Raw genomic sequence first — 16,004 nt, 5'->3', positions numbered from 1 at the left:
CCAACCGTAAAGCACATGGCGAAGCATTGGACGCTAACGAGGATGGAGTTGACGAGTTTTGGCACGAGGTGAAAGGCTTGATCGACAGGGAGGGCCTCACTCTCGGTCAAGTCTACAACGCTGACGAAACTGGCCTATTCTATCGCTCGCTGCCAACGAACACTCTAGCCGAGGAGACGGAGAAGCGTGTACCTGGCCGCAAGCTTTCCAAGGAACGGATATCTGCTTTGTGTTGTGCCAGTGCTAACGGCATGCACCGGCTTAAGCCTGTTGTTGTTGGCCGTGCAAAGCAGCCTCGGTGCCTTCGTGGGGTGATGGATGTCCTTCCTGTCGTCTGGTACCATTCTTTGAAAGCATGGTTCACAGCTGTGATTTTCAAAGACTGGTTTCACCGTCACTTCGTCAAGGAGGTCATCCATTACCAGACGAAGACACTAGGAATCCCTCGCGATCAGGTAAAGGCTCTCCTTCTACTTGACAATGCACCTGCCCACCCGTGCGACAAGGACTTGGTTGCTGAAAATGGCCGTATTAGGTGCATGTTTCTGCCACCTAATACGACTGCTCTCATTCAACCAATGGACCAAGGAGTGATCGTGGCAACAAAGCGCCTATACCGTCGGAAGTTCCTGGACGAGGTGATGGTTGTTCTCAAGGACGAGGACGAGCGCAGGGAGGGACGGGACACACGAGGCAAGTGGACTTTGGAAAACCTTCGCCGCTACAACATCAAGTCTGCGCTGTACAACTGGGCTAGTGCATGGAAGGAAGTCCCTGTGAAAACTCTTGAAAATGGTTGGTCTCGTCTGCTTCTCGGAACGGATGTGGAGTACGATTTTCTGGACTTTGACGTGGATGACTTCCATGCACGGCTACGTATGCACGGCAACGATGTTGATGTGGACGATGTTCGTGAGTGGTTGGATGACGACGAGGGCGATCCTGGGTATCAGACGTTGTCTGATATCGAGATCGCGTCTTCGGTTGCTGGTGTCAGTATCGAACTTGAAGATTCCGACGACGAAGGCGACGATGATGCAGACTCCTCTCAGCAGGACACTACTCCAGCCATCCCAAAGCTGAGTGCACTCCGGGAACATCTAGAGTTCGTCCTAGACTACCTGGAACACCCGGACTGCGACAGGGAGATGAGGCCCTTGGGACTCGTGGAGGAAGTGCGTGCTTTCAGGCAGCGCATCATCAATCGTCAGAATCGTCGGTCATTGCGTCAATCAACCATTGACAGTTTTTTCAGGCCCGTGACCCAGCCCTGGCTCCACTCCGTTGCCTCCCCAAGACAGGCCCTCATGCTCCGAGCCACAGGCCAGCACATCAGCCACGGTGGAGTCACCGCTCGACGTGAGTTTGCGGCTTTCTTCAGAGTCCTCTGCAGTGGGTACGCCATCACCACGACCCAGCGATGCACCCCTAGGTCGCCTGCCAGTGATACTCTCGGACTCTGACAGTGAATAAACAGCAAGATCTTCTCCACTAGACCACACGGGAATTTTGAGTGTTGTGCAGTGAAAAAAACGGTGTGTTGTGTTAAGGTTTTCAAGTTGAGAGAAAAGACTCAGTAGAAAAGAAATTTAACGTAAATAGACTTCTTTGTTTTGGCTTTGGAAAATAAAAAAAAATTGGGAAAAGTTAAAGTGCAACACTAAGTTACAATGGAGCATTATTTGGACAAAAGTGAACACTGTGAAGAGAACGGACTTCTGTGTGTTATTGACTAAGTTCAGTGCAAGACTTCAGGAAATCGTTCTTACTGTCAGAGTCCGAGAGGAGGCGGTTATTCATCGAGGTGGCCAGGGACTTGCTGTAAGTAGCCAGAATGTTTCATACTGTACTTTTTTCCATACTATACTTACCAGAATGTTTCATACTGTACTTTTTTCCATACTATACTTACCAGAATGTTTCATACTGTACTTTTTTCCATACTATACTTACCTCATTTCACTCTTTAATGTCCTTTATTGGTGTGAATAGGGTGTTAGTAGCTATGCATGTGCAGTAGGAATGTGTTTTTCTGAGTTAGGCTAGGTTAGGGTCCATAAGTACCAGAATGTTTATTAATGTATGAACATACTTCTAAACCCTCATTTTATGTTTCTTTTGCATTTATTTCAGTCATTTATGTGCCTTATTGGTGTGATTTGGGTCTTAAATAGGTGCTATGCATGTCCAGAGGGAGTTGTATAGATGTTTCTCTGAGTTAGGGTCCATAAGTACAAGTCCATAAGCTGGGGCCCAATATCCGGACAAAACCAATAACCGGACCTACCTATGGCTCTATTACGTCGGATATTGGAGCGATTACTGTATTACATTCTTCCTCTGTCCTCTTATCATTTTTTTCCTTTACTTGTTCCTTCAATGATTTTAGAACTTCCCTTTCTTCTTCATTCAAGTGTTTTCTTATTATAATATTTTCTATCCCTGCCTCTTTGCTTAATTTCCAGGTCACTTTAAATATATCATTTACTACATTTTCTGTTGACAACTTGACTCTTAATGGTCTTGTTTCCCCTTTCTTAGGCCCTATCCTCCTTACTTCCTCAATTTCTTTTACCCACTTGTCTCCTTCGGGATCAATCTTGCCTACTATTCTTCTCACCAGGTTCATGTCTCTCTCGAATCTCACAGATCTAACCTTTTCTTCCTCCTCCCTGTTCCCAAATATTACCATGCATCTGTTCCTTCCTACAGTTTCTCTCACTATTTTCTCTTTTTTCTTCAGTATTTTCACTACATTTTCTTCCATTTTTTTCTTGTTCATTTCCCATTCTTCATGGATTATTTCTCTTAAGTTGACCACTTCTTTCTGTTCTTCTTCTACGTGTGCCCACTTTGCCTTATGCTCTTCTAATACACTACTCACCTTCTCCATTGTATTAGTACTCTCTTGTAGTTTTCTCCTCAATTCGACATTCTCACGCTTCAAATTCCTAATCTCCTCATTCGCCATTTCATTGGACTGGATCAGACTCTGTATAGTAGTCTCCATATTTTCAGATACGTCCTTTATCACTAGATTCTCCACTTTCTTTTCAAGTTCACTAATCCTCATAATCAGTGTTTTAACCAGATCCATGACATTGGTATTTTTATCAAATCCTGGAAATTTGAGTCCCTGAATGTTTACATTATCGGCCATGTTTGAAGTTGGTTAAAGTACCAAAACAGCTATTACCGAAAATACTACAAACAATCGTGTATACTCTAGCCAATACATTTTTGGTAGTCTATTAACTTACATTATTTTAAATTAAAAACAAGACCTTAGGAGACAGGACAGACAAAATTCCTGAAAACTACTTAAGGTTCGCAGCGATGGCTGGGACGTTTGCTTGCTATGACTGTTCGCTTTTCTCAATTATTCGCTCGTGTGTGTGTGTGTGTGTGTGTGTGTGTGGATGCATGCGTGCGTGCATATGTGTGTGTGTGTATTTACCTAATTGTATTTACCTTATTGTGATATAGAGGAAATGGGCTACGCTCGTGGGGTCCCATCTCTGTTTCTCAATAAGTCAAATTTAGCTTTAAACTCGTTTAAGTTTTTAGACTGGACAATCTCTTTGTACAGGTTATTCCACAGGTCTATACATCTATAAGGAAAACTATATTTCTTGATATCCTTCATGCAGCCTGGCTTCCTCAGTTTCATCCCATGTCCTCTTGTTACTCTCTTATCCCATAAAAACAGACCTTCTTTGTCAATTTTATCTACTCCCATTATGGTCTTGAACACTGCAATCACGTCGCCTCTCTTTCTCCTTTCTTCTAAGGAGGGCAAATCCAGCTTTTCCAGCCTCTCTCTGTACGACAGATCTGCCAGACTGGGGATCATTTTGGTTGCTGTTCTTTGTATTCTCTCAATCCTGTTTATATCTTTCTTTTTGTGTGGGGACCACACTACTGCTGCATATTCCAACCTGGGGTGAATCATGGCCACTATCAATTTTTTCATCATCTCCTCATCCATATAATGAAAAGCTACTCTTATATTAGTCAGGAGTTTATATGTCTCTCTGTCCTGTTAATGTGTTTTTCAGGTGACAAACTGTCCTGGACCAGCACACCCAAATCTTTCTCTTCTCTCACTTTTGTGATTGGTTCATTACCCATCAAATAATTCAATGATGGCCTCTTGGTACTTTTACCCATTTCCAATATTTTACATTTCTTTGCATTGAATTTCATTTCCCACATCCGGCTCCATTCATGTATCCTATCCAGATCCTCCCGCAGCATTTTGCAATCCTCCTCAACCTCTACCTTCCTCATGATCTTTGCATCATCAGCAAACAAACTTGCATAACTGTTCACTCCAGCTACCATATCATTTACATAAATCAGGAACATTACTGGTGCCAACACCGAGCCCTGTGGGACTCCACTTGTTACTTCCCTCCATCCAGACATCTTATCCTTTATTACTGTCTTCATTTGTCTGTCTCTCAAAAAGTCTCTCATCCATTCTAGGAGGTTCCCCTTCAGTCCTCCTATATGCTCTGGTTTCCACATTAGTCTCTTATGGGGTACCTTGTCAAAGGCCTTCTCCAAATCTAAATACACACAATCCACCCAACCATCTCTTTCCTGAAGCACGTCAATCGCTCTTGAGTAAAAACTCAACAAGTTGGAAACACATGACGTTCCACTTCTAAATCCAAACTGACTATCAGCCAAAATATTAATCTCTTCCAGATATTTTATCCATCTTTCAGAATTCTTTCACACAATTTTGCGACCATGCTGGTTAGGGACACTGGTCTATAATTCAGAGGTTCTTCCTTGTTTCCTCCCTTATAAATTGGTACTACATTTGCAATCTTCCATTCTTGAGGCACTTTCCCCTCTTCCAGAGAACACAACATTAAACTGTGAATCTTATCTGGCAGTTGTTCTCTGCATTCCTTCAGTACCCAGTTAGAGATTCCATCTGGTCCTGGGGCTTTCCTTACATCTTGAGTTTCTAGTAGTTTATACACTTCCTGTACTTCCACTTTTATATCTTTTATCACTACATTTCTAGTCACTGCCTCCACTTCCACAGACTCCTTTTCATTAGTGAAAACTGACTGGAAACGTTTGTTCATTAATTCTGCTTGCATTGCCGCATCCTTATAGACCTCTCCTTCTACTTTCAGTTTGGTGATTCCTTCCTTTTGTTTCAGTTTGCCATTAACAAATCTATAAAACAGTTTGGGTTCATCCTTACATTTGTCTATTATACCTTTTTCAAAATTTCTTTTTTCTTCTCTGCGTATTTTTGTGCATTCATTTCTAGTTCTTTTATATTCTTCCTTTGTTCTGTTGTTACCTCTCTTTCTCCAATGGGCCAGTGCACTGAGTGGTCCTGACATCTGGTGGGAGTCTGTGACATCCCAGATGCGCCTGTCGTGGGTGTGAGGGTTACAGCTACCAATATTTCATGTTATTCTACCCAAAGCGAACTAAAACTGAGTGTTGTTACGTTGAACATCAGGTTTACACCAGCAAAACTAAGGGTTCTACAATATTCATGGCCTTATAAAGAAGATGGGTTGGGGAAAAATAGTATTCAAATGTATGTTCTACTCCTGTCTATCAGGTGATTTCTAGGGAAGTATTAAAGAGGGTTTATGTGGAAATATTGCCTCCATGGATGTATAAAGACGGTAAGTAATTCGAATAAGGGTAATAGGATTTCCATTTCTTAAAGAACAATGATGAAAGATACGGATAAATTTGCCATGCGACATTTCCATTCGGTACTGGGCTCTGCCACACGTACGATTGTAAACAAAAACGAGACTGGCGAGATATGTCGGTGATGGGATGACTTGGTTGATCTGAAATGTTTATTGTTGTAAAGGTACACAGTGCTAATACAACAAAAGAAGGTGGTGGGTCGTGCCACACCCTTCCTTTTGTCGTGCATTTATTTTATAAATATTCTCCACCGATAAACAGTAGAGTTTTGCTTACACTAGCTTGAAGCAGTACATTTTTTAGCAACTATGACTAGGAAACATAAGGCACACACACCCTGTAAGAATACACTTCTTTCTCCATTTGAGATCATCACAACTGTTTAGTTGACTATATAGTCTATACATGACACTTTTTTAAACTGGTACTTCTCCCTTACACTGCCTTGGAAGTGCAGTTGTTAGCGGCTATTGCTAGGTAGCGGAGTGCTGTGGAGGATAGAACAGAGGATAACAAGAATCATAGAATGTAGTGCTTGTCAGTACTGTGGTACATATTCCAGACAGGCTATTCAAGGAGAATTGGGAGTAAGTTTTTCATTGATTAACCATGTGATCTGTTCAGTCAGTGTTGAGAGTTGTGGGTTTCTATACTTAGCAGTTAGCGGTGTGACATCGACAATAAGAACAGTTAGCAAAATAACGAACTTCGCGCCGTGGCTGACCGCAAATCAGAATCAACTTTCAGCGCAGACCAGCACCCATTCATGAAACAAGTGAAAGGATGGGCCAGGTTTCCATCAAATATGGACGCCAAACATTGTAGGCTGTGGGAGACGCGATGTAGAAGTGGTGTTGAGTGGAGAGCAACCAGGAAAACATGTCGTACATTGCTCCGACAACGAATTTTAAAATATGGCAAAATTTGTGCATGAAGTATTTCCTCATGTACCATGTTATAGTCTTACACCATATATATATTGGATGTTTACTGAATAGTGAATTATATGTAGAAGTTAATTCCGTGGAGATGATGATTCCTGTTCTATGATTTTTTTTTTTCCTCTAATGCCACTTACACACCAATAGCATTATTGTCAAACACATTCGAAAAATTTTGTGATTTGAGGAAACTACATGAAAGCGCATAGAAAAATTTATCTTTGAAACCCGAAACACGTATTTCTAGAAGTTCACAGACTCCCACCAGATGTCAGGACCACTCAGTGCACAGGCCCATTGTTCCACGCTGTGTCTCTCTCTTTTTTTGCTATCATACACCTTTTATTAAACCACTCTTTTTTCCTGTTTTCTTTCCCTTTTACTCTTGGCACAAATTTTTCCACTCCCAAATTATACAGGTCTAGAAAAATATCCCACTTCCTCTGTATCTCTGTTGTTTCTCTGAATTTTCTCCAATCTGCATTTTCAAAAAATTTTCTACTATTCTATTCTATTCTATAGCCCGACGCCCTAATCCCGCAAAGGGTGGCCGCAGACAAAACGCCTCCAAGTCACTCTGTCACCCACCATTTGACTCCCCTCCCCCCAACTCACCCCCCCTCCCTCATATACCTCTCAACTCCATCCCTCCACCTCATCCTCGGTCTACCTCTCCCTCTCCCTCCCTCCACCTCACCTACATACACCCTCTTAGTCAGTCTTTCATTCTCCATTCTCTCCACATGTCCAAACCACCTCAGTGTATTTCTCCTAATCTTTTCAACCACATCCACATCTACCCCACAACGTTCCTTCACTTCTTCATTCGTCAACCTGTCCCTCCACGTCACTCCACATGCTCCTCTCAAGTAACTCATTTCCACTGCTCTCACTCTTGACTTGTTCCCCTCTTGCAATGTCCATGCCTCGCTTCCATACGTCAGGGTAGGGATCACAATACCATCATGCAGTGACTTCTTAACTTCCATACTCACCTCCCTATTTCTCAATCCTGTAAAGTTTGCTTTCCCAAAGTTGTACCTTCCCTGCCTATAAAGCTCGTCTCTTGGCTCCACGTTCCCTGTTATCATCTGGAACTCAATGACCACATGATCACTTTTTCCAATAGGACACAGATATTTCAAGGATTCTATTACATTGGGTTCTTTGGTAAACAGTAAGTCTAGTCTTGCTGGTGTGTCCTCACCTCGGAACCTTGTCTCTTCTTTGACCCATTGCGTCATCACATTGTTCATTGCTATATTTAATAATATAGTGCCTCACGAATCCTCGTCGCCTCCTGAGTCCCATTCCTTCCAGTTCACCTCTTTACAATTGAAGTCACCCATTTAAATTATATTGTTCCTTTTCTCAATCAGTTTCTGTAAATAACATGCCATGTCTGACAGCATTTCCTGGTATTCATCATCACTCCATGCTCTTGTCTTAGGGGGAACATACACTACTGCCATATCTCGCTTGTTATTCTCTCCAGTTTCTAATTTCATATTTATCACTTCGGCCCTCCCTTCTCCCATTTCCACGGTATCTACATTTATGTTGGTCTTCACTGCTATCATCACTCCTCCTCCTGTTTTTTCTTTTCTGTCTCTTCTCCACAGTTTGTATTACCCATCTCCCATATGAACATCAATATCTTCTCTTAACTTGGTCTCTACAAAGCACATGACATCAGGTTCATGTATCCTCAAAAGATCGTTGATTTCTAACCTTGCCGATATTAAACCATCAACATTAGTATATGCCACCTTCCAATGATTTTTGATGTTTTCTATACCCTCTTTTCTCCTTCTCTCCGCCAGTACCACTTCCTTAACTTCTGATCCATGACTCTCCAATAAAACACTGTCTTCTCTTCCTCCGTTCTCTGTTCGTTTTTTACCTTTGCTTCCTTTACTAAGTCCTTTATTTTAGCTCTTTCTTCCTCATTTGTATCTCTCCTTATCCAAACAATTTTAAACCCTTCCTTGTCCGACAGTTTCCATGTTCTACTGATAATTTCGTTAACTGTTGCTTGGGACTTAAACTTTACCTTCAATGGTCTTGCCCCTCCTTCCTCGTACTTTCCCAACCTAAACACCTCTTCAATCTCTTCTTGAGCTTCGTTGTTTTCCTCGATGACTATTGATATTATTTCTTTAACCTTACTCAGTTCTTCTCTTTCTCTGTCTGATCTTATTGTCATACGTTTTTCTTTAACTCCTGAAATTATTATACATTTTTTCTTAACTACTACATCTCTAACTAAAGATTCTCTACTTCTCAACACCCTAACCACTTCCCTCTCCACTTTTTCCATGCTTTGTTGGTCTATAATCTCTCTCAAATATACATTTCCCTCCTCCTGAATTTTCTTCCACCCCTTATGTTGCTCCTTGATTTCTTTAATGTGCTCTTCCTGTATACTTGACTTGGATTCATACTCATCTAGATTGCTTTTCATCATGTCCCTTTCCTCTTCCAACCTCTTATTCTCCCTCTTAAGCTGTTTTATTTCATTCGAGGCAGAGACATTGTTTACTTTTAATTCAGTAACTTCCCTTTCTTGTTTGTCACTACATGTACAGATTTTTTCCAGTGTACTCCTTAAACTTTTGATCTCGTTTTCCTGCTCTATGGTCCGTTCCTGCAACTCTTTAATTACTGCCCATACCTTTTTTATCTCCTGGTCATTCCTCTCCGCTGTTTTCTTTACATCTGCTATTCTTGTCTGGTGTGTGTGTGTGTGTGTGTGTGTGTGTGTGTGTGTGTGTGTGTGTGTGTGTGTGTGTGTGTGTGTGTGTGTGTGTGTGTGTGTGTGTGTGTGTGTGTGTGTGTGTGTGTGTGTGTGTGTGTGTGTGTGTGTGTGTGTGTGTGTGTGTGTGTGTGTGTGTGTGTGTGTGTGTGTGTGTGTGTGTGTGTGTGTGTGTGTGTGTGTGTGTGTGTGTGTGTGTGTGTGTGTGTGTGGAGTACTGTACATTATCATTACATTTTGTGAGTTGGTAAGGTATTTTGAGAATCTGTGGTAGAGATACTGTATACAAAAAAAAAAGGGGGGGCATTATTCCATAATGGTTTTCCTACAGTGTACCTGGTTGATATAACTCTGGTTGATGCAAAATCTCCCCAGACACAACTAGCCATGCATCTCAAGGTATTAATGCTGTATTTGGCTACACCAAACTCACTTAAATGATACTACAGGAATAGGATCTGATAGTAGTTTCTGAAGGAGAGCTGAAATTAACTTAACACTTTAGACCTTTAACTGACTGAGTTGACACGTGAGCCCCAGATCAAATCATGCCCCAACCTTACCAAGCTGTGATGCTATTCTGCAACTACCATGTACAGTGTACTGACCTTACTTCCCAGATGGTCTCTGACAGGGTTTGTTTATACTGTACCAGAACTCACTCAGCATGACATAGCAAGTATATACATGCAGTAACTAATTCACAGCAGTTTCCTCATCACTCATCTGATTAATATGCTATTCATTAATTTCATGCACTTAGTATTAGGGAAATACTCCAAAACATCTTACAGATACTGATATAACATACCATGTATGCTGTTTTGATATGGCATACCATGTATGACAAAAAAAAAAAAAAAAAAAAAAAAAGTGAAGTGGACTTATGACGACTTATTTCAATAGAAATGCATGATGCTACAATATGCTAAATATTTTTTTCATTATGGTGTTTTGCACAACATCTACTGACTCTTCACATGTACTCCTTAATCAAGACAACAGTCTTGGCAGACAAATGGTATCTTACACATACCACAAGGGTAGCATATTTACTGTTCATGAATCAACCACATTAACACCCATGAAAAAAACTGCTGCAAATAAACTATATATCAGTATTCCCTTACGCACCATTATACACAATGTTATGTCAAATGATCCTTAACTCGCAATCAGCTAGCAATAATTACAGCCGTCTCAAACATACACAGTTCCCTGACGCTATCAGCAATATACAGCTGAACATTCCATACATTAATGTTGTCTTTTAGTTGCTGCTGACTCAGGCTCCTCTCATAAAGCCATAAACAAGGTACAGTACTATACCTGCATACTATCTTGTACTGTTTGAAAAACTTTTAAATACTTTGGTAAACAATGAACATCAGTTCAGTTTGTTTGGAGCCAGCCCATATCTTTCTTTTGACCATATGACTTAATGGCAAGCTTACAAAAAGCAGAAAATATATATATCAAGAAATACACAATGCTTGAGTAAAGGTCAATATGTGGGATATCTCTGAAGATGAGCCACACACCAGTCCTTTAAAACTATGGTACTGGAGCCATTCATATAAGGAAAATATATGCTACCAGTATATTCATTCATAACCAACCACTTGAGAAGCTGTATTTAATGAATTCATCAATGTTGCTGCTATACAGGCGATGTTGCGCACTGTGTCAGTGTGGCTTGTTAAAAAAAAAATCAGTGATGAGGAAGGCTGCAGCTCTTACCAGAGATGGGAGCGCCCACCATCGAGGCTGACCCTCGGAAAAGGATGAGCAGCCCAAAGGCATTGGTGAGTTGCGACAGACCCAGCAGTTGTACCAAGATGATGGACGAGAGCGAGATGTACGCAGCTGCAATAAAGCCCCTACCATGTTAGTACTATTGCTGCTGCTGCTGCCACACAACTTACTTACCATATGGACAGTAAAAGCATTACTGCCTTACTTTTCTTCATGCTGCTTGGCTGTTAGCTTTGTTATGCCAAGCTGAGCACAGTCTGACAGCTGCTGAATAAACACATGATATCTTAAAACATTTAGGTGAGGATGTGCTTAACATGTAAGGAAGCAGTTTGATCTTCAGAATATTGAAGATCAAATATATATTCCTCATTAGAAAAGAGTTCTCTTGAACAAGTTATTTAGTTATGTCTGTTAAACAAGAAGTCCTATACAGTAATAAGTCATAAAACTTCTTATCAGCGTCTCTGAATACATTTACTGTATAGCCGGTTAGTTGTTGCAGGAAAGCTTCTAAATGTCTCTACTAAAACATCATTAATGGCAAGCATATGCTAATGAGAGTAACATATACTTTTTGTTCAGAAAGCCAGTCAATGCTAACATTAATCATGCAAGTACAGAGCAGAAGTTTGAGTTTTTAGTGATATTCTTGTCAACTAAATGTTAACTGACGATCCATTTATTGTACTGTACTACAAGTTAATCATGCCAATTAATTGTCTATTAGTGAATATGTAGTATATGTCTATGAGTCAGTCCGATGTCAATTAGTCAAACACAAAGAAGACAGAAAAATATGTGAACGATGAATGATGACAGTTGTGATAATGAAGTATGGACAACTTCTGCAGCAGTGCCACCACAACCATGACCAAAACCACAACCACAGCCACCATCCCCAATAGTCACCACTACTGCCATACTACTTCTCCTATGGGAGGGGAAGGTGGGTGGGGCATTATCTCCCAGCCCTGCTGGGAGAATAGATGCAGCCATGTGTGGTCTGGTACCTGAGACAGGAGGACCCAGTATGCCGGCCACTCCACGGAAGATACACAGGAGCCCAAAGGCATTGGTGAGCTGCCTTAGGCTGAGCAGGTCCACTATGATGATGGAAGTGAGGGCGATGAACGGAGCTGAAGAGATAACAATGATAAGGCTAGTATGTGAGCAACAAGGTGGGATAACTGCACACAGGTTGACAATAACAGAGGCCAATACTACATGGATACACTTCACCCATATATGCAATGCCATAAGTACAGGATGGAAGTGGACAGCAAAACAAAGCATACCTGGCAATTATTATGGGGTTTGCACATATAATACAAGATGCAGAACAGTAGTTGGCAATATTAAAAATAAAAATGCACAAAATGATTATTAAAACACTGGGAAATATACTAACACTTATATAATCGGCCTTCATAATAAACAGGAACTACACTCGGCCCCCTACATCCACGAAGGTTAACACAAGTGAGAGTTGATGCTGAGATAGAAGTCACTGGAAGGAGTGTACTGTAATAACTTATGGGAGAAAGGGTAGTGTGAATACCCTCCAAGACTACCTCTCTCACCTCTGGCCCAATGCCATCCCTCAAACACCACTTCTGAGCACCTTAAAAACACTGACTGGCAATGTATTAATAAAATATTTGCTTATCTGTTTGTACAAGACTAGCACTTGCTTCATCTGCTCATATAAAAAGTGTTGCATATTCACTGATGGGCTATGATTAAATCTATTCCTAACAACATTTCCTGCAATCTGATCATTTGACTTCACATGAACTGGATGCTAATCAATAGATGGAATACTTAGGATACTTCTGAAATATATAGTACAAAGAAATATTGACTGGTCTTTATATTCATATGTCACCCTTGTATTCCCCACAGCTCAACCTGCTGCTAAAATGCAGACATTGCAGCTGTATATAAACTTGTTGAGAGTAAGTTATATCTCCTGTTATTTTAATTTACATGAATAAAAGGCTAACAACACAGCAAATATCAAGGTTACATGATATGATAAGGGAAAAAGTGAATATTGATGAGGTGCAGTTTGGATTTATGCCAAGCAAAAGAACCAGTGATGCAATATTCACTGTCCAACAGCTTCAGAAAAAGTACACAAGAAAAAATAGGGAGGTGTATTTTGTTTTTGTTGATCTGGAGAAGGCATTTGACAGAGGTCCTATGGAGGTGATGAGGTGGGCAATGAGAAAACTTTGGATCAAGGGGTGGCTGGTTTGAGTGGCTATGGCAATGTATAAGGGTGCTTGCACCCAGGTGAGAGGGAACAGAGGTGATGAGATATCTGTGAATGTTAGCATGCGTCAGGAGTCTGTCTTAAACCCCTTACTGTTCATCATGGTGCGTGAAGTCTTCTCATGTGACTTCATAATGGGATTTTTATGGGAGATTTTGCGTGCTGATCACTTTGTGTTGATTGTGGAGAATAAGAGGGAGACAGAGGAAAGAAATAAGAGGAGAAATGGAGTGGGGTACAAGGGTTTGAAAGTAAACATGGATAAAACAAAAGTGATGATATCTAGGGCTGGTGGCAGTATTGTACTGTCAAACCAGAGGGAGTGGTAATGTGCAGTTTGCCACCAGGGTGTGGGGAGTAACTTCATATTGTGAAGTGTTTGTGATAAGTGAGTGCATAAGAGGTGTAATATTATTAAGAGGTTGGCTGAAAAATAATGTTGATTTCGTGTCTGCAGTGTGCAGGGGACAGCATGCAGAGACTGAAAGGCAGGAAACAACTGCTTTTGCTAGCTTGAGTGTGTGGAGTTTTGTTATTTGGGGGACATTGTATGTGCTGAAGGTGAGGCTGGAGCTATCTCTGTGGCTAGGCTAGGGTAGTAAGGAGTAGTTGGAAGAAGTTCAGGGAGCTGTTGTCCTTCCTGACATTGAGAGGGCCCTCTCTCCTTCCGAAGGGCTCCTTGTATACAGCATGTGTTTGAAGTACAATGTTGTATGGTAGGAATACCTTGACAGTAAAGGAAGAGGATATCTGTAGGCTCAAACTTGCAGATATGATAATGATTAGATGGATGTGTGGTCTATCCTAGAATGAGAGGAATGGTAGGGTAGGGAATGCAAAGATTGAGTTGAGAAGAAGGATGGGACTTGAATGTATTAGTGCTGTGATGAAGAGGGGTTCACTGAGATGGTTTAGGCATGTGGAGAGGATGGAAGATGACAACTGGATGTGGAGGGCAAGAGGTGTGAATGTCGAGGGTACAGTTTCAAGATAAAGACCAAATAAAACCTGGGATGAGGTCACAGAGTGTGACATCAGGGATAAGGAACTGAATAGGGAAACTGCCAGAAAATGAGCTGCATGGACAGGCACCATCAGGTGACCATAACTGATGCTTGCAAGCATGTTGAATGAAACAAAATGAAACAACAACAACAACAACTGACATACTAAGAAAATTTAAATCACACAAGAATGGAGAATGGGGTGATTTAAAAAAAATATTATTTATTTCCTGCTGGAATGGATTTGTGATTATGTTACTTTAACCAAAGTGCCTGTTGCTTAACCCTAGTCTGTCTGCCCAAGCAGATCTGCAGACCACAGGTAAGCAATTGCATCTGTGGGTCTGTCCTACAAATACATTGCAGTAAATCATATAGGAAACTGGCATCCCCTTGCAGCAGACAGTGCATCACCAGGGTTGGACCAGGATCCTTCCCCATGGAAAGGTGCTGGGAAATATGTGGAAGTTTGGCACCCAAATGGATGCCTCAGTTGCTCCACCCAGGATACACAGTGCCACCACATGTAGGTTTCTTTTTCTTGTCAGTGCCAGTCAACAACTGTAAGATGTATAAATTTGAGTTTCACCAGTTTAAACCCTGCACATACAAGGGGCCGAGTAAAGAGACAACTATACAAGTCCCAGTACTGTGGCATTAACTTTGAACAGCTGATTAACTCACTACTACTTCATGAATAAATAAGTCTATAGTAATGCTAAATATCCATGTGCTTGATAAATGAGACATAGAAGTTACTTTAATTTTTACTTTATTTGCTGCCAATCCATTCCTAGATGCATAACAATCCTCTCATGCACTAAAGTATAGCTACACCATACACCCTCACATCACTACTTTGGCACAAATACCAAACTGTCAATACTGTACAGTACTTAGATATGTATTTTGTGAAAGCTGGTTGCTTCTTACCTCATTAGATTCTTACCTCCTCAGAGACTGATCCCACAATCTTTCAATCAGTAGCCTCATCCATTTTTTATCAAAAGCAAAGCCACATGCCTTAATCCCAGAGGAGGTGGCTGTAAACAGGTTATCTTCACATCACTCTATCCTCTGGCATCAGGATGCCCTCCCCCCAACTCACATTATTCTTATTCATATACCTCTCTATCCATCCCTCCCTCTCTCTATCTCTCTCATTCCCAGTTCCCCCCCCCCCATCTCCCTTTCTCACTCACATACATATTCCTAGTCAGTCTTTCATTTTCCATTATCTCCACATAGCCAAAAAACTCAAGGATGTTTCTCCTTAACACATTTTACCATGCCCAAATCAACACCATAAGGCTTCAAATATTCTTTTTGTATACGTCAGTTTCTCCATGTAACTCCACATGCTCTTCTTGGACAACTCATTTCCACTCCTCTCTCTCTTGACTTGCATCCTCCTAGCAAAGTAAGTTTCATTTCTATATACTGAGAGTGGAGGTCAGAATACTGTCAGGTAACAACTTCTTTACTCAAACCCTCACTCCTCTCTTCCTTGCCACTGCACTCAAAGCACTGTAATTCTCCTTCTTCCCTTCATTCCCTTACTTGCAGCTCAT

The 16,004-nt window shown here is 41.2% G+C and overlaps 1 protein-coding gene across 5 annotated transcripts in view; it reads right to left on the bottom strand.

The window, feature by feature from the left end:
- Positions 1-16,004, bottom strand: part of LOC145412565 (putative monocarboxylate transporter 5) — a 473,562-nt gene that overhangs the window by 76,597 nt on the left and 380,961 nt on the right. For 4 of the 5 annotated variants that reach the window (XM_080282467.1, XM_080282469.1, XM_080282471.1 and 1 more), the window contains one exon: positions 12,165-12,290. In XM_080282467.1, coding sequence (XP_080138593.1) covers positions 12,165-12,290 — 126 coding nt within the window. Of the gene's footprint in view, positions 1-11,136; positions 11,263-12,164; positions 12,291-16,004 lie in introns of all 5 variants that reach the window. The other variant, XM_080282468.1, reaches the window with a different exon arrangement.

The sequence above is a fragment of the Coenobita brevimanus genome, chromosome 93 (genome assembly GCF_032717465.1).
Source record: "Coenobita brevimanus isolate Jiangsu-jjx chromosome 93, ASM3271746v2, whole genome shotgun sequence".
Lineage (NCBI taxonomy): Eukaryota > Metazoa > Arthropoda > Malacostraca > Decapoda > Coenobitidae > Coenobita > Coenobita brevimanus.
Note: the sequence above shows the minus strand (reverse complement) of the source record. Positions and strands in the feature narration are given on the sequence as shown.